We start from the raw sequence: 22,103 nt of genomic DNA on the forward strand, positions 1-22,103 counted from the left end.
ACTACATTATCATTCATTGAAAATGAGATATGTATCATTGCTACTGCGTAAACTACATAAATCCTGCTCAACAACAAATAACAGTTTTGAGACCTTCTAAGCCAAATGGTGAAAGATGAATTTTATGGGAAGCTTACCGAAGTTTTTCAAGAAGCTATGCACTTATACATAGTACTCATAGCAGGTGACTTTAATGCCTAGGTAGATTGCTTAAACCAAACAGAAGAACATTTAGGTGTGTATTTTGGTATTCCGTGTCAGCGAACAGATATTGGTGATGGTCTCCTGCAACTGTGCTCAGACAACCGTTTACTTCTAACAAGCACTAGTTTAAGGTTTAAGGAGAGACATCGTCTAACATGGCGACCCGCTGCACCAAGCCAACGATAGACTTTAATAGACCATGTTCCAACAGTTACCGTTGGAGAAGCTCGATAGAATACTCCCGCTTGTTCTGGAATACGTGTTTAGTCTCTGGTCATGCTCTAATACGAGCACGCATTTGCTTTCACCCCACTGGCGTCGAATTCAGGGAATCATTGCAAATCAGTTGATGAGGTTGTGTTCGAAAACTCGACTCCAAGCCAGTGGTGCACACGAGCTCCAGTATCCTGTAGGAACAAATGGCGCGTGAGCCAATTATACGCCACTGGCTACCATAGGACTGCATCTCCTTACGTAGCTCCATTGCCTTGTGGATCAGACCTTTAGGTCGAAAGCTCAAGGTGTGGTTCAATCAATACGAACGTTAAGACTATATGGAGCTGGAAGTTGGAGAACCACCATCAAGATAGTACAAATATTTATAAATTGTTGTCTACGCAAGATACTCAATATCCGTTGGCCAGATACCATCAGCCTCTGCCTACTGTAGAAAAAAAACAAACCAGCCTCCAGCTGAAGAGGAAATTTGGGAAAGACATTGGAAGTGGATAGGACATACATTGTGGAAGTTATCAAACTGCATCACGAGGCAAGAACTAACTTGAAATCCTGAAGTGAAACGGATAAAAGGAATACCAAAGAAACACAGTGAGTCGAGTATTGGATGAATAGAGACTGGAACGGATTGTTCAGGACAGAGTTCGATGTAGAATGGTGATGGTTGGCTTATGATTCTACATGTAGGATTTAATTTATCCTACAGATATTCTACTAAAACTGTAAACGCCACACTGGCGACCACAAAGTATATGTGAAAGCTATAGTCAGAACAAGGACATCTGGGTTTGAAAACTTTATCTGTTTTTAAACGTAAAATTAACAATTTGATTAGTACAATAATGAAAGGAATTATACTCATCAAGTGGAACGCACAAACACACCGACCAGTATTGCCTGTATTATCGAAATAAATAGACGTTTTGAGTCACGCTAATATAATAGGATAATAACGTCATTCAATTGGCAGGTTACATGGAACAGGGATAGACTACAGATAAATCATTCCAGATTGACGTGGTGGAAGCTTGACAACAACGATTTGATTGGGTGGTTATGGACATAACTAACACTCTGCGAGTGGTAACAGGCGTAAATAAGTAAAATACACTTATGATAATAAGTGACTGAAGAATTTTGCCTTTCCAACTAAATATAAATCATTACTTTTGTCAGTTAACAACGTCTAATAATCTCATGTTACGGGTCAGAGACCTTATCTACACTGATCTTGATGTGTGAAATTTATAAATTGATTTGGTTATTTAATAGTCTGTAGGCTGTGGTTGTATTTGCACTCTCAACGACCAAACATACTTTACATAAGAACTTTAGTCTAAATTTGAATGAATAGTTTCACAGTATTTGGGCGCCGAGTTAATGTGAAACCTTAAAGAGGATAAATGTTGTATTTGTAAAATCTCAGCGAAAGAATTTGAAGTAAATTCAACTTTTCGCTTGGCAATCTGATCTAAACATTTTCCCTTTCATGGTCAGTTATAACTTATCAAACGATTTTTCTTAGTTTTTATTATTATCATTATTTATTTTATTCTATTTGTGTTATCGTTAACCTTATTTCCACATTCATTATTTGTTTGTCATTCTCCGCCTCTTCGTATTCTTCACTATCTGATTATTTACACACATCTTATTACGTAATGATGTTAATGTTTTGGTGTTGACTATTCCTAGTCTATTTACCCATGTTTGTTTGACCTTCTATTTCCAACGTTTAACTATTGATAAGAGTTTTTTTTTAATCGCATTTTATTATTCTTACTATTATCAGTACACCTGTCTTCCTACTATCAACATGTATTTTTACCTAATATGTGTGGTGACTTATTCAGATGGTGGAAAAGATTTGTAGCTCAGGTGGATGATTTTGGTGGAGTTTTGTTCTCTGAGCTGGATGGTTTGGTCGTGGAGCTTTCATCGTTCTTCTGAACGACATCATCAGCACAAACTTCAGGTAGAAGGTGACTTATTCTATTTCATTGTGATTATTGACCCATATTGCCTTGATTGGTTTAACATTTTCGTATAAATATTCATGTATAGCCTGATGACGATCTAATTGAAAACAATATTGTTCGCTTATATGTGCTGTTCTAAGGAAAATATAATCAAACATCAAAATTATCGAATATAAATAGATAACTTACTTACTTACACTTGTGTACTCCTCGTGAAGGAGCATAGGCCACTCACCAGCATTCTCCATCCAACCCTATCCTGGGCAATCCTTTCTAGCTCCTTCCAGTTGTTATTCATACTTTTCATATCTGCTTCTATTTCCCGACGTAAATAAGTAAACCTGAACTCCTTATTCCATTTGATCTGTCTATATCATATTAACTAATCAATAGATAATACATTCAACGGTTGAAATCAGTTATCTTATCTAAATATGTTAAACAATTGACTGGAGCATTAAAATAACACAAACTTTCAATTCCTCTTTGGATTCATTCTTTTATCTTATTTATTTATCCTCATTTTATGCATATTGTGACATATAAAAAATTATATGTTTTTCTTAATATTCTACTGACCGATGACAATATATGGTGAATGAAATATCTTCTTCTCACACTACTTACGTATACACACAATCTGTTATGTTAACACTTTTCGTTTCACATCACATATCTGTTACACATTAATGTAAATACTTACTTTAACGTTGATTGGATGACCTATTCAGTATACAGTAAACAAGAGAACCATGTACCTATCTATATTCGATAATTTTGTTGTTTGATTATATTTTCCTTGCAAAAGCTTGAACCAGATTACCAGGCGAGACGTTGGATTTACTTCAAATTCATTCGCTGAGATTTTACAAATACAACATTCTCTTCCTCTTCAATGAATCAAACTTTACGTTCACTACCACACATCACCTTTCGTTTAAAGTGTGTAGGTAGTTATTTGGTCCCATATTCATATAAAAAGGATGATAATCATCATAACACCACATCCCACCTCCTCACGAAACAATATTGGGTCTTTATGTCTCAATGTCATGACGAATTTCACGTTCCCAATTTGCACTATCATCTCATATCTCACAGTTCGATCATTATTTATGAGTATTAGGGGCTACACACTGACATATAATTTGAGTCATTTCATCAGGTGGCTTTGAATTGCATTAATAATACGATATACATTCCTTTTGCTTTTAACATTAAAATAACTAAGGCCGTTGTTACAATTATCAGATAAATTTGCATTGATATATGTAATTAACACATGTGACTCATCAAGGCTCGATTCACCTGCAAAACAATCAAATAGAAGATATGCATCTGACTCGTACTCATTAAGATAATCTTAGACTCGATTAAGATTTACTGACTGTACAAACTTCATATCTGGGCAAACTGGTTCTCTGACTGCTTCGGGAAAACTTTCTATCCTTTCTGATTCATCATACTACTGAGTAGGGACTCTACTCAATGTATATCGGTCGTGAGAATATCTGACATCTGATACATTAACATCAGAAATGTGACTAGAATTTGACTCATTCGGAACATATGTGTTACACACATTAGGAATAATACTAGAGATAAACGAATTATGAGGAAAAATAACATCTGATGCGACAGGATCAGGATTGTATACAGATTTCAACACATTTCAAACTTCTTCCTCACATTCAACTAAGATTTCATTTGAAATAAATGAGTCATTAAAACAAATCACATCTGAATTCCGATCAGAATTTGATGCGCTCGCGTCATATCTCCCACGTATCTGTAAATAATTTCATTGGAAACAAATAATTCTGGTAAAATAATATCATGAATCCGATCAGAGTATGATTCATTTGAAACATTATTCTCACAACGATTGAGGACTTCACTCAACATAGTTAACTCATTAGAGTGATCGAAATCCAACATCGAAACATTTGAATATTGTCCATTTTCTTCAGGATACTGATAATTTTCCTTTGATTTTGCACAAATTGATCTAGTTTTACTTCCAAAGTATCCAATTCTGATTATTCGTAAACACCTCCCTTCGCCGTTAGGAAAAGATATTGTCAAGACAGTACGCAGCTCGGTCCTATCACACTTGATCAATAGCGGTCATGTAGTAGATAGAAATAAGTCGTTTAAAATTATTCATCGCATTCCTACTAGTTTTTCTTATGGTTTTCTATTTTGTCTCTTACATATAGCAGAAGCTATAGGAATTCGAGCCAACAATCCAAGTCTTTGTGTTCATAAGAGATTTGTAACACTCTTATCTCTCCCTTGGTCTTAATAAATGATTTCATTTATTATTATTTCCCATACTCTTTCTTCGTTTATTTTTATTCACACCCTCACATCCTTTTCTTTTCTCAAATAAACACTTCATAGTCCAATTATCGGAACACCTCTTGTTACGTAATCTTATAACCTTTCTATGAATGTTATATTTTTCTAATCGTTGACCTATTTCCCATTATGTAACATTGATTCAAGCCTTTATTATTCTTATCACAACTAATACACTTGTCATCACACTACAAATTTGTAATTTTCACTTATTTATGTAATCTATTCCACTGTTATCATCATTGACTCATGGCTGATCGGTTTAATAATTTCGTATATGTATATAAATATTACGGTATAACAGAGTAAAGCCTGATGAGGATTTAATAGAAAACAATATTGTTCGCTTATATCTATGTTGTTCATAATCACCTTAAATCAGGTTATTATTAATAATAATTGATTAAACTGATTAACTAATGAATCCTAAGATGTTGACAATGATTTGGGAATTCAATGAAACATAATTATAAAGAATAATTCACATTATATCGTGTAATTAGTAATTTATCGATATGCATGAAAAGACTATGAAGTGAATGGCTTATTACAATGCTCATAACATACATGTCGGTGAGCTCTAGATATGTCGTGCCCAGTAGCATCAGTTCTTGCTGTGGGTGTGGTGCTTTTAAATGACTAAGCTGGAATCTAGTGTTTTATATTGACCACTTTTGTCAATTCTCCATTTAACAAAACCATAACTGAATATCATTTACATTTCTAATTTATTTCACTGATGGTTTGTCATAACCGTTTCTTATTACTGAATAGTTTTTGGTATTTCATCAAAGACTTTAACACACTACATACAGTTTTGAATACCAGTGCACTGGGAGGTTACATAGGTGAACAACATTATTAATGACATAAAGAACAGTTACTCTTATTACAAAACTATCAACAGGACCGCTTTGAAGATCGGAAAATTAACTAGTAATAACACAAATATCAGATAATGAATAATAATTTTGATGATGATTGTTATAACATGATAAAATGAATTTGACATTGAAATCTCGTTAGAGAGAGCATCGAATTGGTAATAAATATTTTCAAGGTAAGGCATTAAAAAAAAGTAGGAAGCTGATTCGTACAACTAGATATTATCATCATTGAAAGAGAAGAGACTGAACTAATTTCTTTAGCAAGAATACTTCAGGTTTATTAATATGCACAGAACAAAGAACTTGGGGATTCTATCTAGATACAAACAAGTAATACTGGCTAGCTTTAAATCCCAAGAAAATTGATTGTTTATTTAATTTGTAACCTATACACATGGTCACTATTATTAGTAGACAACAATGGTAGAGAACATTTGTAGCTTAGGTGAATGATATATTATATCCTCACTTATATCAATGTATGTGGACAATTGTGGACTCAGATTCGATTGGAAAATTGTTGACATCTGTGGAGATAGGCCTAATAAGCCTATTTTGTAAATAGTTTTTGATAGCTTTTGTATTTATTTTGTTTATTTCCATAATCTGTACATTTATCACTAAACGATTGTACTTGTTGTTTGAGTGTGTGACCTAGACTACTTACTTCCTTCCTTTTAAAAATTACGCATAGCACGACATTGTTAACTGCGCATTAATAAATACACTCTTATACACACAAGCCTCGTTCTATCTTGCCCGTCGATATAATAACTAAACTATTAATTAACTATCATGTATATTTATAGACTTCTGTGACATTTCTATTGCATTCTACATCAGAAAAACTTACTGGAGCCATATCTACCTCATTGGAATTATTAATTATCTATAATTGTGGATTTCGGTACCAAACACGACGGAACACTCAACAGCCAGCTGATTTAAGTAACATCCCTGAACTTTTATTTCGTGTTAATAACTTATAAGTTGTTATTGTTATATTAACTTTTGGACGTAATAACTTTATTGCTAATTTTTGGTTAACATACGTTTTTGGTCCACCACACATCATGGATAGGGGCAATTTGTGGTGTTTGAATGAACTAATAATACCTTTGTACTTGTTGAATGCTCGATTTCGAATTCCAAATACAATACATTCGTTTGTGCTTGTGTCTTACTTCTTAATTCAATTGCGTTAATTCTGGGATTCCTAGTTCATACTACAATTCAAATAATTCAAGTATTATACAATTCTAAAAACACAAGAGAATTTTTAGAATCTCGACACTCTAGTTAATCAGCAAACACATTGAATTCGACCAAATCTATCAATTATTCAGAAAAATTATGGACAAATATAGGACTGAGAATAAAATAAAGAAGTAAACAATGACTAGTTAAAGGTCAACAATAACCAATCAAGATCGATGTCTGCTGGACAAGCTGTAAGCCAAATGTGGTGAAATTCAAACACTTCACTTCTACTTGAAGTTTCTGCTGATGATGTCGTTCAGAATGACGATCAAATCTTTACGACTTAACCATCCAGCTCAGCAAACAAAACTCCATCAAAAAGTAGCCAACAATTCAATGCATTTCTTACCCTTGAAGTTTACAAAATCAAATCAATTGGTGGTTATATGAACTTATTAATCATATTTATAATGTCGATTTTAACGTTTATTTAAAGGGTCAATATGTAATCTTGAAGCATTTTTGCATTTAATGACTGTCACAACTAATATTGTGCAGTGTTTTAGTCAAATGATTCATTTTCACAGATTATTCATGTTATGGGTTTTTAATTGAACTAATCGTTATTATCATGAATAATAGTGAAGAGAAGTGATGATGTCAGTGTTTAATGTTAAAGTATTGTTGGTTTACATAATCCATACTTAGCAGATATGATTAGAAATTTTAATCAATAAATTTAAGTTTTCTGATTAAGGTATTCAGAAACAAGGTTTTGGAATATAATGGTATTGAACAAATTTTGCTTAGTTATTAAACACGTATATATATTTTGGTGATAATTAAAGTCTCATAAATACTACTGTAGTGAAAGAGAACACAGGTGAGTATAACCGATTATTTTCAGCATGAAATTACAGTTACTTGGTGAAATAGAAAAACCATAATCCAATTCATTATTTGCAAAATGTTCATTAACTGTCTCAGACTTCATTGTTCCTGCATTTCCATATCGATGGCTTTCTGTTCCCGTTCTTTCCTCTTCGATCTTTTCAACCTTCTGTTGCCGGACATTCTATTCCTGACTAGCGTTATATACTACTACTTATGTCGACATAAGTAGCACACACCACACTACCATTTTATCTAATTTCAGTTATCGAACATTTATATTTGACATATCATGATATAGAGGTATATCTAGACATGAATAGACGACCGTTTAGTATATAACAACATTATTTTTGACAATTCTGGTTATTTACTTCAGAAGATCTAGGATCGCTGTACTTGACAAAACATTGTAATAAATAAATTAAAAATTACCTGATTATAAATTTGATTTGTATGCGGTATTGTCTTCGTTACTAACACTAACTACATATAATTCATGATGAGATTTTTTATTTACATGATATTGAATCCCAAAAGTTCTTAATTCACTCCTTGACTGAGTTTGTCAATTAGCGGATATGAATTACCAAGAATAAAAATCCACTTCAAATTTAAACACGGGAATCTATCAATCTTGACGAATCTGTATGTGTTATAAATTGTGTCCTGTGTTCTATTAATGTATGACGTGATGATACCGCCAATTAGAGAACAGTGATTTATCGACTGGACCAATGACGCATAAAACAAGTACGAGCAGTCTAGAGTCTTTACCGGTCCTCCTTCCCACCTAGCCCTGCCCGCTTTTTGAGTCCGGAACATCAGTCTCAGCCTCTGCGATATGAATCATTCATTTCAAACATACTGGGTTTATATACCAACCAAACGGACCGCATCCTACCATAACATAGGAAACAATATTCGTACGAGAATTAGCCAAAATGGCTGTGAACGTGGGAGACTGTAATTCATGGACTGGGCATGACTCATCAATAATAAATCGTATAATAATAGTCCATAGGTCAAAAAGCTTATGATAAAGGGAACATGAATGTGAGCAGCATAATTACTTAACAATTATACGATAGAAATATACGTAAAGTGTTAGTCGAGAAATAGATTCCAACAGGTACCATTAATTATTCTCATCGGGATATAACAGTATGGTGCTCAGTGAAATTTTCCAACATCTCGAGATATCTGGTTAGATTCATTTACGGAAAGCCTACATCTGACAGTGTTATGCTGGAGGGATTATCCCACACTCATGTTCTGATTCTAGGATACATCGATCTTCCTCAAGTCAAGTTCTCTTAACATGTACATCGGAGGTAAAAATTCAACCTCATTTACGATTTGGGATTATTAGAAAATGGGAGGTTACCAACTCGGTGGAGAAGCATTCAGACAACCTCTCAATCCTGGCTCCCTTTGGGAAAATGTGATCATGCCGTCATAGCCTTTAGTTTTGTCTCCAAAAATGAGCCGCAACATCCCAGTAACAACAGGTGTTACAGTTTCAAACGATTGGATGTGTCACCTTTACAGGGCAGCCTACAGCAGGTGGACGTCTCATTCCACCCCCCCCAACTGGATTCCTTATTCCGTTATGCAAGCTGGTTAACATTTCACCAGTTTTCAGACGAGGTATCAAGTCAAGGTTTATTGGTTAACTTAATTTATACCTAAATATTGAACCTCTTAGGGTCAGAGTAAACGTCCTTTTTTCTCAGACTACTGAATGTCCTAATGTGGTTTCTCAGTGTTCAGTACTACAACGTCCTTCTATTTAATTCGGATAAATGACGTTCCTTAGCAAGTATAGTCTGATTCATCGCTTTTCGCTGATGATGTGAAAATTCGTAGACAAGTTTTAAACCAAGAAGATAACATGGAACTTCGGGAGGATATGACCCGACTTCGAAGTTTTTCAAGTGATGACCCACTTTATTTTTGGCATCTAAAAGTGTACAGAAGTTCATCTGAGACTTGTTTAGAAAACGCCTGCAACTTAAGTAACTCACCTCGAAAGATACTCCAAGTTGTAAAAGATCTAGGAGTGCTAGTACTCTACGATCTAAAGTCTCACGTTAACCGCGGCGAAATATAGTATTGAATAAAGACATTGATAATAATAAGGACAGAAGGCCTACGGCCTATGTTATTCCTTCTCTTGTATGCTTCTCTGGGTAATTACTCTTCTCTCGAATGAGACACCACTGCTTCGGGTAACAGGTTCCAAGTGTTGATGACTCGGTATGAAAACCTGTATGCCACGGGAATTTTGTTCGTTCTTGGCTTCTCTACTCAGCAGACGTCTTGCTGACTTTGTGTTTGAGTCTAGTTCTTCGTCTAGAAGAGGTCTCTGTGACAAAACTGTCCCGAATTAGTTTGACGTAGCCTATGCTTTTCCCTAATCATCCTCTATCGTTTCAGTTCTACTCCCTTCATTAATTAAGTTCATCTGGTCCTGTTGACTCACCGTATCTAAGGTGCTAAGAGCCTTTAGTACATTGTCTTGATCAAAGTCATCGGTGAGCAGACGGTTTGTTGACTTCGTATTTGGGTCTACTCCTTCGTCTAGAAGAGGTTCCTGAGTGAAAACTGCCCCAAAATAGTTTGTCACAGCCTCTGCTATTTCTTAATCATCCTCTATCGTTTCAGATCCGCTCTTTTCCTTAGTTAGGTTGGCTATCTGATGCTGCATCCTTGTTCTGTAATTTAGGTATGAGAATATTCTCTTAAACTGCTTGATTGCAGATTGTGCCAACTGCATTTCATATTTTCTCAGAGTTCCTTTGGTTTTAATTACACCTGTGGCGTTCCATAGTACATGCTGTGCCAAGGCTGATGGCAACATTCCAACATTTCTCCTTTTGTCTTAGTGGACTTCAAATATCCCGGTCTGTCCAGGGATGGCGATGCTTTTTGTTCTTTGGGACTGTGTAGGATATATACGGTTGAGTTGCCGGTTTGTATAACTGCCTGAAATGAGTCCGTACCTCATATATATCCAGTTTTCAGCCGATGCTGCAGAGTTTAGCGCTTCCATGTCTGACTTCCATATGTGGGGACCGGCCGGCACAACTGTCTGACAGGCCATCTCAGCCATGAACTTGAATAAAATGGCTGCATGATCACTTCTCCTTAGGGGTGGCAGGAAAGTCATTTGACCGACATCATCATCGTGTGTGAAGACTAAGTCCAAAAGAGACGAGAAACTTCGTAATTCATATCTAGTTGAACTCCAATGTGCTGTAATAAAGGTAGTGCAATTGTGGTTTCTAACAGTTTGCAATCAAATGACGTTGTTGATGAACCTACTTCCATGTTCGCTTTGCATGTACTAACGAAGTTGACTCTGAGTGTTGTTTATTGATCGCCAGTGTTAATATCTCGACTGTTTGACTGTATTTTTCTACAATCAAATTTCTAAGATTATTTAGTTCGGCTTTTACAAGTGACTCAATTTGTTCTTTGAAGCTTCTAATTGTTTAAATTGCCGATGAAGTCTTTACAAAGTATTTATAACATATCGTGCACACTTGACGTTCTAATTGAGATCAGTAAGAGTCTCTCTTCGGTCTGATTGACAGTTTTTGGTAAACCTCTTGATCAAAAGTTTCATTGGGTTTTTAATATGTGTTTATCATTTTTCATTCAAGAATTCGAAACGGTCTTGATTACTAGCTAGTAATCATAGTCTAGATTATGTGTGAAATTTCCATGGCTGAAAAACAGTGGTCTGAAGTGTTTCTTATTTGTCTACATGAGGTAGTCTCAGAAGCTTCGTCACTGCCTAAAGACTGAATTATAGCTGATAACAAGTAACTCGAGTTACTTGCTCAGATCTGCTCAAAATTATCAGAACTCCTTTCACATAGTTGTGTTGAGCGGTTCAAAATTATTTGACGAACTGAGTATAACGAGACTTGGATCAACTAATTATTATGTTGTATTTCGAAAAATATAGTTAGCCCAAGCCTTACCCGAACAAGTGGTATCAGCCCCATCAGTGAATACTTTCAAGGAGAAGCTGGACCTTCACTGGAAAGCAGTGCGTCAGGATTAATACAGGTTCATCAACCTACTATCCTCATTACTGAAGACTGATTTCCTCACCTTTTGTACTGAAGAATTGCACAAGCGTCAGTGTATCTAACTGAATTAAAAGAGCAGTTGTCTTTGGGAAAACCACCAATTTGTCTAAACTGAGATCTCTTAAGGTAATTTGATTGAATTACAGACCACATGTAGCTTCTCATTCGTATTCCGGTTAAATGTGAAAGTTTATAGCTGGAGATATGATGGCTCAAAGTTTTGCCATAAGTATTTGGCTTAAGTTTTACTAACCTGATGTCATAATATATTTATCGTCTTCCATTTCATCTCACTTGTATGGTTGGGTTGTTCAAAATCAGGGTGAAAATAGTTTTCACTTTTTGATGAATTCTGGTGATTTTAAACTAATCACATTTTACTTTGTGAAAGTTAAATCTCTGGAAGCCATACGATTGAAGTCAGACATATTTTATAACTTGCGTCATTTTATTGAAAGTCGTTTGGCCACTTTGTACTACTGCAAGTGCAAATTATAATGTATTTTATATTGTAGTGGCATGGCAGCAAACAAGAAGTTGGATGATGACGTCACCGTTGTCGTAGATAAACCAGATGTTGTAAAACTGAAGCGATCTATTGGTATTGTAACCAGTATCACCATCGTAGTAGGATCAATGATTGGCTCAGGAATATTTGTCAGTCCCACTGGTATTTTACTGAATGTCAGAAGCATAGGAGCTAGTCTAATTATATGGGTTGCATGTGGGATCTTCAGTATGCTCGGGGCGTACTGTTATGCAGAACTTGGCACGATAATAGAGCGATCCGGAGGGGATTATATTTATGTATATGAAGCATTTGGACCATTTATTGGATTTTTGCGTTTGTGGATGGAAGTAATGGTCGTAAGACCTGGAACTATCGCTATTGTAGCTTTGACATTTGGGGAGTATGTTGTTGTACCTTTGTATCCAGACTGTTCACTGCCCTTTACGCTGATCAGGATTTTGGCGGTTTTATGTATTAGTATGTTTAAAAATATTTCCCTACAGCGTTTTTTCCATTTTATCAATTAAGATGTGCCGAACTATATACTCAACCAACAATAACTCGTATGCACTGTTATGGATAAAATGCACTGTTTGTATTTTTGATAAGCGGAAAATGAGAGTAGTTGTTAAGATGAAGAAGCTCGACAATGGTCCTCATCAAACGCAGTTTTATAACATAAAAATGACAAACACTGTTGGGTGAGAGTATAACAGTGCTGATGAACATAAAGCACTGGTTATTAGATACTTCGTTCCTTGAATTGGATGACCTCAATCGTTCCACCAAATTCATTTGTTCTTTAAAGTTGAATAGAGTATAATAACATTTGGGAAAAATACCATAAATCCTGATCTTTTTTGACATTCTCGCCAAATGTATGTGATCTGTAGGGATTTTAACGCAAAACACGTACGACAGAAGAATGATGATTGGGAATAATGGTGGACTGAAACCAGTGAAATTGAATAAAAGTTGTTTGAGTGATAAGTGATAAGTGCCGAAAGTGTCAAAATGTGAATAAACGAAATACGAATCAGAAGGTGAAAAACTGATGACAGTTAAATTATGAGTTCTGAGTGAATAAAGGAAAACTGAGAAGTGTTAATTTCTGGTGACTGTGTGCCTTCAATCGTAAATTGTGGTTTTGACAGATTTGAGAAATGACAACGATTTAATCATAATTAATACCAGATGAATTCAAATGTATTACATCAGTAAACATTCTGTTTTTTGACACTTTAAATATTTTGATTAGTTGGCTTATAGATCTCAATACTACTGGTAGTTAATAATCTGTAACTTCAGTAAACTGTTTTGAATAAATAATATATTCTCGTCATTGTTCACATAATAAACGGTTCGTTTATTATCTAATTACTTGTCAAACTAAAAGTATCAATGGAATCGATATGTGATAAATGAATTTGATGATAAGATACTGGAAGAAGTTCACTTAGAAGAAGGTTATGTAGTTTTTTCATTGATTGAGATCAAGAGTCCATTCGAGCTAGACCACTATGGAAAACCTGGAAGTACTGGACGGTCGTTTTTTCCTATCGTTGGACTCCTCAACAGTGCGTATCCACGATCTCGCCTCACGAGGTTTGAGCCCAGGACCTATCAATCTCGAACGCGAGCGCTTAAGCACTGGACCACTGAGCTGACCGGCATCCAACGGTGTGAGTGTCTAAATTCAACCAATCCACGAATTTGAGCGACACATCTACCATTGTCTTTAGTGAGTTACTATCTCACAATAGTTTGCTGTTTTCACTATTACTGATGATTTTTCATCTGAAAATGTTTAGAACGATCACACTGATGATATTTTAATGGAAATTTGCCAATTTATTGTCATCTTGTTTCATTTTGCTTAGCATTTTTAAGCTTCGCCAATTCCTTTTCAATCAAATTTTCAACCAGAATACAAGATATATTTACGCTTGCGAAACTTGCCGCTCTTATAATGATCATTGTAACCGGATTTGTACAGTCTGGATTTGGTAATTTAATTATATCATTCTTTAAAATTATTTTAAATACCTTTTGTTATCTATAATAATTAGAGTTGGTTTTGTTTTGTGATTTTTGTTGAACTGTGAGTGCTTTAATCTTGATATGAAGATTTTATTAATGTGCATCATTCAGGAGTTCCTCATTTCAGATGATGTGGTTGTTTAATCTAAAATGAATGGCAACAAGTGTGTTAAGTTAGTCTAAAATAAGAATGATATTTTGTTTACAGAATAGTAAGTGTTGTATAAAAGTTTTCGAAGAATAAAACCGTACGACTGTATGTGATGAGACCTACTTTAGTGAGTTTAAAAAATCGCAATTTTTGTTATCAAGCTTGAGAAAAATAATCTTCCCTTTCTTTTGTCAAGAATACACATAACTAATTAATTGATTGAACATTTCATTTCTGTTATCACTCTTTGATTATATGACTTTTGCAATAATATGTCAGACTACTTTTATTTTTTCAAAGATTTCGATTTGAATGAAGTGATTCTTCAATAAATTGTGAATGAGTAAAATGATCCTTCGTCCTACTTACGTCTGTAATCCCTCGTGTAGCATCCGCCACTGACTGATATTCTCCAACCAGCTCTGTCCTGTGTTTCCATTTAAGCTGTTTTCAATCGCTGTTAGTTACTCACTGTGATTTATCTCTTCTAAGCAACTGACTAGTATTTATAATCTCTATGTATTTGTAATTGTAATCACTGTTCATGGAATGATTTAGGTATCTCGCATTGTACTTTATTGTTTAACTTCTTTTAGGTCGCTATGAAGAGCTGGAAGAACCTTTCGTCGATTCGGACTGGAGTCCTGGTAAAATAGCTAATGCACTTTACAGTTGTTTATTTGCTTATGGCGGCTGGACTAACTTAAATTGTATGGTTGGAGAAATGATAAACCCCAGAAAACATTTGTCTATAGTAATTAGGTTATCGTGCTTACTAGTGACTCTAGTTTACACAGCTGCTAATGTAGCCTATGTGACAGTCGTACCAGTTGCAGAGATTTTGAGTACAAGAGCTGTGGCTTTGGTAGGTGGAATAATAATTTTATTGGCGTACTGATGCTCTTAATCAATTTTCCTATAAGACGAGAATATTATTAATGTATTTTCTCCGTTCAAGATCACACCATCTTGGACAGTTCAATACTTTCTTTATTTTAGTTATCGTTTCGTTCAATACAAACGGGGTTTGTAGAGGTGTCTATTTAACAGACTTGATCGTATTTGTACAAATAACGCCATTGATGATGATGTTAGGTTGCTAAGTAAAACATTAACGGAAACTGGATATCCTCTGAGATTCATAAATAGATAGAAAGTTCATGGTACAGTGAGACCTACTATAGCTTTGGCAGAGAAAATACCTGTCTACATCACCTTACCATTTAGAGGTGAAACAAATAGCCATTCTTCGACACAAAGACTTGAATATGTCATTATCAAGGAACCAACAAGATTTATGCTTCATCAAAAGCCTAAAAGAAAACGGTTGCGTCGCATCCGATTGTGTCTACCGATTTAAATGTGTGTGTGGTCACACATTCGTAGAGGGCAGTAATCGTGATCTGAAACTTAGGGTGTGTGCACAAGGACCTAATGGCTGCAGAAACAAACAGAGTCAAATTACCATAAAATTACTCTGGTAATATTAGCTTATTGTCCAGAGTGATGAGGTTTCAAATTGTTTTCACATTGTTCCGTTATTATTCCTCATTTCCTCTTACCCTCCATTTCTAGTCTATTTGACTTTTATTTTTATATACAAATGTTTTGATAAGTATATGTAATCAGATTGTTCGAAATGTTTTGCGTTAATATATCACATCGTTCTGATAATCTTCGTCTTCTAATTACACTATCGAAATTACTGAATAAGTTGGATTTACTTTGAAACCATTTTTTCCGTTCACTAACAAAAACAGACATTTGCTAATAGAATATACGGAATGTTTTGGTGGATAATGCCAATATTTGTTGCTTGTTCAACGTTTGGTGGTGCCAATGGGACTATATTGACTACATCGAGAATATTTGTTGTTGCTAGTCAGCTGAAACAAATGCCAGCGTTTATCAGTTACTTGCACACGGATCGATTAACACCTATTCCGGCTGTTCTGTTCACTGTGAGTTCCTTGCATAACACTACTTTCGTCAAACATAAATAGATAATAAAAAGTATTTGCATCCTTACAAATCAGTTAGTATGTCTTAAATGTGAACATTTGATGTCTAATTTGCAACAATATCAAATGTGTTTAAACTGGTTGTAGGGTGACATTTATTGATAATAAGTTTGAAATTGTAATTAGATTGTGGGTCCCTTTGACAATAATGGCTTTGTAGTAATTGAAACACACCAAGACCAATGATTTTCATTCTACAGTTTCAACGAAGACTACGAATGAAAACATAGTTTAGACTAACTTTAATTGGTGAAGATGAAATACAAGTTTGAAAAGAGACATGAAACCTTTGAAAATTAACTTCAAATCTACATGATAGATTGTCCCAATTCTTTATTTCTAGTCATGTAATTGTGTATAGGGTTAAACGTTTTAGCTGATGAGGAGTTTTGAAATAAAGTAATGAAATCATTTTAAACTTCAAATCTTACTGTTCCTGATCTGTTCAAAATTCAACTAAATAAGTATTGGTGGCTTTATGTAATATTATGTTTTTGGTACAATACAGAAATCTCAGCACGAAGGATCTTAACAAGTTTCCCTTTCTTATTTCTTGATCGACCGTTGTGATAAATGTTGAGTAGTTGCCAGTTATATGTTAGCAGTTCAGGACTCGACATGTGAATAATCTACATTGTTTTCGATGCATATTGCTGGCAACCACGATGTCTCTGATTGAGCTCTTTTGTCACTTGTACAGCGAAATGTGGTAAACTTTTGACAAACGTGCCTGAATAGGTTATGTGACTAATAGGCATAATGGTGTGTTACGACAAACAAAAAACAGAAAATTTGTTGAAATATCCAGATGTCATGAACAGGTATTCTGGATATTCAAGCAGGCCGCCTACTTGATTATCACTATAAATTGTGATTTACATGAATTACCATTGTTCAGTGTATGTATTGTGATTCTATTGCTTATTTTTAACTTTTACTGATTACTCTTTTAGTGTATCATATCAATAATTTACTTGCTTGCTGGAGATATTTTCACACTTATGAATTATATGGGTTTTGTTCAATGGTTGGCAATCGGTCTTTGTGTTCTGATTGTAGTAATTTTCAGATTTACTCGTCCTAATATTCAACGTCCGGTTAAGGTAAATTAAAATTTCTGAAGTGGGTTTGCGATATTATTCCTTAAGATTATATGACTATAGTGAGATAGTGGTTTTGTGGATATGTGGTGGATGTGCATTGCCGAGGAGTTTCATCCTAATATGAAACGGCCGTCCAGTGTTTCCAGGTTTTCCATGGTGGTCTAGCTGCAATGGACTCATGAATCTAATTATTACATTAATATACGATTGCATAAAATTGTTATTAATCATGACTAGTTCTAGTTAACTTTTCTTTTGAACAACTTTATTGAGTTGTACAATGTCAGCATTGGATTGTTATGTTAGCTTTTGCGTCAATTTAAGCACTGCATCACTACTTTTTCTTTCAACCATTAGTCTTCTGTTGGAAGATTCGTTCTGTACAGTGTTGAGATTAGACATTTGTTTTATGGACTGACATAAAATTAGAAAAATCTTTTTAAAGCTGTTACGTTGATGAAAATTTTGAAGCAAAGCATTAAAATCGTTTTAAACCATTGAAAAGATCTTTTCTACTATTGATGTAGTGAACGAGAACACACGTGGGGACAGTCGAATGTAATTTAATGCAACATTAAAGAACATCTTAGTAAAATCTGAGAACCATACAATGAATACTTCATTTGCAAAATGTCAATCAATCGTCATAGACTTCTTTGTTTCTGCATTTCCTTACCAATCGCTTTCTGTTCCCGTTCTCTCCTCCTTCACCTTCAGCTGCCAGACATTTTATTCCTGACTTGAGTTATATATTACTTATGTCGATATACGTAGCACACACTGCCCTGTCATTTAATTTAATATTTTCAGCTGTTACTAATACTACTACTATATCATAGAATTTTTATTCTTTCATTATCTATATTTATTACAGGCTCCTATAATATTCGCCATTATCTACTTAGTAGTTACTGCATCTCTGTTAATTTTCTCTTTTTATGGATCACCTCAAGAATCATGTAGGTCATTTGTTGTAAATTATGTTCTATAAATTCGTATGTTTACTTTCTGAATGTAGGAATAACAGTTCGTTATATTATTCAACTATGAATGTGGAGATTGAATTTCAAACAACAAACTAATCAGCCATAATCTCATAAGTGACTAGGTTCGAGTTAGTTAGTAAGTTGTAAGCTACTGAGTTGAAATGGCGAGAGACGAGATCATAACTTATCAATGACATTCGCGCAAAATCGTGGTATATTGCTAACGAAAACTAATGTTAGTAGAATAACCTAACTAAACTTTTGCTATTCATTGGTACAGAAACCGACATTTGTTCACAAGACCAAAATATCGCATGTATTTGATGTTATAGCTTGTTGTAGCCCTTCATTGTTGAGATAGTTCAGAACTAAGAAAAATCTAGTTCAGTTTTCCCATGGTTCTTCTTGTCGGTTATTCCTATGTCACTTTATGACTTAAATCATGATCGAAATTGAAGTTTTATGGAAAACTATCTGATCTGCACTACTGAAAGATGAAGTAATGTTCTCATCATTATAGTTGAATGGAACTAATTTCACGAATGGTTTATTTTCCTAATATAACAATGATTACATCTCTCTACTGAATTTTCGATTGTCTTATCCCTTTGTAGTATATGGTATTTTGATCATTTTAACCGGTATACCGGTTTACATACTCGGTTGTGCGTGGAGTCCTAAACCGAAATCATTTCAGGAAAAAATGAGTAAGTAATTTTGTCAAGTCACATTCCATATCACATAATTGAAATATTTTCGAACGTGTTCGGTCTAACTGACCTACCAGTTATTGGATTATTTAGTCAGTTTCGAGTTACACACTTGTTTTATCTGAGGTCTAGAGACACTACCTGGTTTCGCAAACGTAAATAAGTGTAACGGGTCTGCATATGCAATCTTATTCACCCACGTATATGTTGGAAAAGTGGTTAATAATTATATTTGGTTTCAGCAGAACTATATCATCTCAGCTATTTCGAATTCTGAATAACACAGCTAAACCATATGATGCAACTATGTAGATGCTCAAATACTTTAACATTTGAGTAATTGACACTACTATACATTTTATGAATTTAATCAATTTGGACATCAACACTTGAGTTAAACGGAAAGAAATTATGAGGTTTGAGTTAGGTATTAGGTTGGAATAATTCAGTCTTCTGATTAGATCTCCAAATCTAAGTATTGATTTCTAATAATTGTTGCTATTTCAGGTATGTATACAAACATCTTATGTGTTAACTACTAATACACATGCCTTAATAAGCTCTAGCCAGTAGTTACTGGACTTTCATTTTCTTTACTGTGAAAATGTTTTTCAGCTGTTATTAAACTAGAAAAGAGTATTTTCTCAAGTCAAATGATAATATTCATGCATTCAATGAATGACACATGATGTTTCTTATTAGGTCATCCATCGGTCAAGAGATTGGCAATAATAAAGTTAATCAGAACAGTGATAGTTAGGACAATAAGTTTCAATACAATAATCCAATAGTACAATAATATGTCAGATGAGATTTTTTGTGGATATTGTAGTAATTTTAGCAGTTGAGATCATGAAACCAATAGATCCTGTGTTCGAATCTCGCGAAGCGGGATGGTAGATGTGCACTAGTGAGGAGTCCCGCAATAGGAGTAAACGGCCGTCTAGTGTTTCTAGGTTTTGCATGGTGGTCTATCTTCAATTGACTCATGATCTCAACTATTAAAACTATTATAATATCCACATAAAACCCCTTCTGATATTATTCAACACATGATCACTAGTGTTTGACTTCAAGAGGTATTTCCTGGAGTTATAGTGAGAATCAGTGACCAGTGGAGTTCAACTGGGTATGTTGTGTGATAGTAACTCAGTAAAAACAGCTGTGGATGTGTCGCTCAATTTTGTGGATTATTTGAAGTTTGAATAGTTTATAACAAGGAACAGGAATAGTTTTTTAATGTAAATATCGATTGTTTTCTAATGTAATAACAATGGTAAGGAATTAAATCTAAAGATTATATCTAGTCCTCAGATTCTTAATATACCGTGTATAACTTGGGTACTCGAATGCTAGAACCCTCCAAGTCCCAAACGAGAAGACAGAAGAAGATTGCAGAAAGTGCTTGCTGGGCAAGAATCAAAATATACAGAAAATCATGTGTATTTATAGATGTTAGCATTTGTTAAGTCAACCAGTCCGTGAAGAGGCATGTTACACTACTGACCAATAATGGCATGCCACGTTGATGTTCTAGAAGGCTCCATTGCATTCTGATTGGATAGTACTCTTCGACTCCTCTAGGAACTCTGGAGGCTCCGTCGTAGTTCTCAGAAGCCGTCCCAACAAAATCTCCATAAAACTTCCGTTCATCTTAACAAGTTAATGTGTAATTGACCTGATAAAAATTATCATATGTGATAAAATCATTCCAAAGTTGTTGAAATGATTTGATGATGATGATGATTGAACTAGACAAACTTGTTTACGAATAGCTGAATTCAACATCATCGAATCAGTTGTAGATTTTGTTGATATTCTCCATCTTCTTCTTTGTTTTTTTGTTTGTTTTCATTCAATGTTTTGTTTATTTTTCCAGTAAACATCACGATTGGATTACAAAAACTTTTCCGTATTGTACCATCCAGTTGAAGATGAAAGATAAAGCATAGAATTATTGTGTATTGTTAACATTGTTAAACAGTCATTTTGTTGTGCTACCCGAACACTCACTTATTGTATAAATTCACCGTATGCAAAAAGACAATGTAGCCTATTGATTAGTTTTCTGTTTTTTTAACGCCTTTTTTGTGAAATGCTACATTCACTTCATTTAAAAACAATGAAGCGATCAACGTTGATAACCGATGTCCGGTTGCTCTTCTTCCTGGACTGCAATAGTTTTGTACATTTTGTCTACTCGTGATTGAAATTTCTTTTTGATCATTCTATTCTTGTTTTGTTTTTTCATTTGAATTTTTATATTTTCAAAATTATTTTCCTAAAATTTTCTTGTGACTTGACTGGTGGTTACGTAATGGGAAATTTTGGGCATTGCTAATTGAAGACACAACTTACTTATTTAGTTACGCCTGTTACTCCCAATGGAGCATAGACTGCCGACCAATATACTACACAAAGTGTATATGATTTGATTCTGTGTCTCTCTCTCTCTCCTTCTTATTTCTCATGAGATTTAGATAAACAAAATATATGTAAATTGTATGCAAACAATTGGTTTTCTTTATTCAATCTATGGTTATATGTATGAAATTTGTAATGTCTGTGTTATTCTGTCCATCTTATATTTCAATTGAAATGAAGTTGCGACAGAATGCGCTATCCTAAACTATTATTAGTGCAATCGCCTGTAATTGTAATATTGCCCTAGTGTGTGTTGTTGGAGTAGTCAACTAGGAATGGTTTATGTTCAGAGTTC

The 22,103-nt window shown here is 34.5% G+C and overlaps 1 protein-coding gene across 2 annotated transcripts in view; it reads left to right on the top strand.

The window, feature by feature from the left end:
- Window positions 1-21,896, top strand: part of SLC7A5_3 (Large neutral amino acids transporter small subunit 1) — a 74,053-nt gene extending 52,157 nt beyond the window's left edge. The window contains exons 1-9 of one of the 2 annotated variants that reach the window (XM_051215410.1): window positions 11,273-11,364; window positions 12,378-12,850; window positions 14,254-14,379; window positions 15,161-15,429; window positions 16,325-16,525; window positions 17,539-17,688; window positions 18,563-18,647; window positions 19,289-19,381; window positions 21,264-21,896. In XM_051215410.1, the coding sequence (XP_051065914.1) occupies window positions 12,382-12,850; window positions 14,254-14,379; window positions 15,161-15,429; window positions 16,325-16,525; window positions 17,539-17,688; window positions 18,563-18,647; window positions 19,289-19,381; window positions 21,264-21,316 (1,446 nt within the window). In that variant the 5' untranslated portion in view covers window positions 11,273-11,364; window positions 12,378-12,381 and the 3' untranslated portion in view covers window positions 21,317-21,896. Of the gene's footprint in view, window positions 1-11,272; window positions 11,365-12,377; window positions 12,851-14,253; window positions 14,380-15,160; window positions 15,430-16,324; window positions 16,526-17,538; window positions 17,689-18,562; window positions 18,648-19,288; window positions 19,382-21,263 lie in introns of those variants that run through there. The other variant, XM_051215412.1, reaches the window with a different exon arrangement.
- Window positions 21,897-22,103: the final 207 nt, after the last annotated feature.

The sequence above is a fragment of the Schistosoma haematobium genome, chromosome 4 (genome assembly GCF_000699445.3).
Source record: "Schistosoma haematobium chromosome 4, whole genome shotgun sequence".
Classification (NCBI taxonomy): domain Eukaryota; kingdom Metazoa; phylum Platyhelminthes; class Trematoda; order Strigeidida; family Schistosomatidae; genus Schistosoma; species Schistosoma haematobium.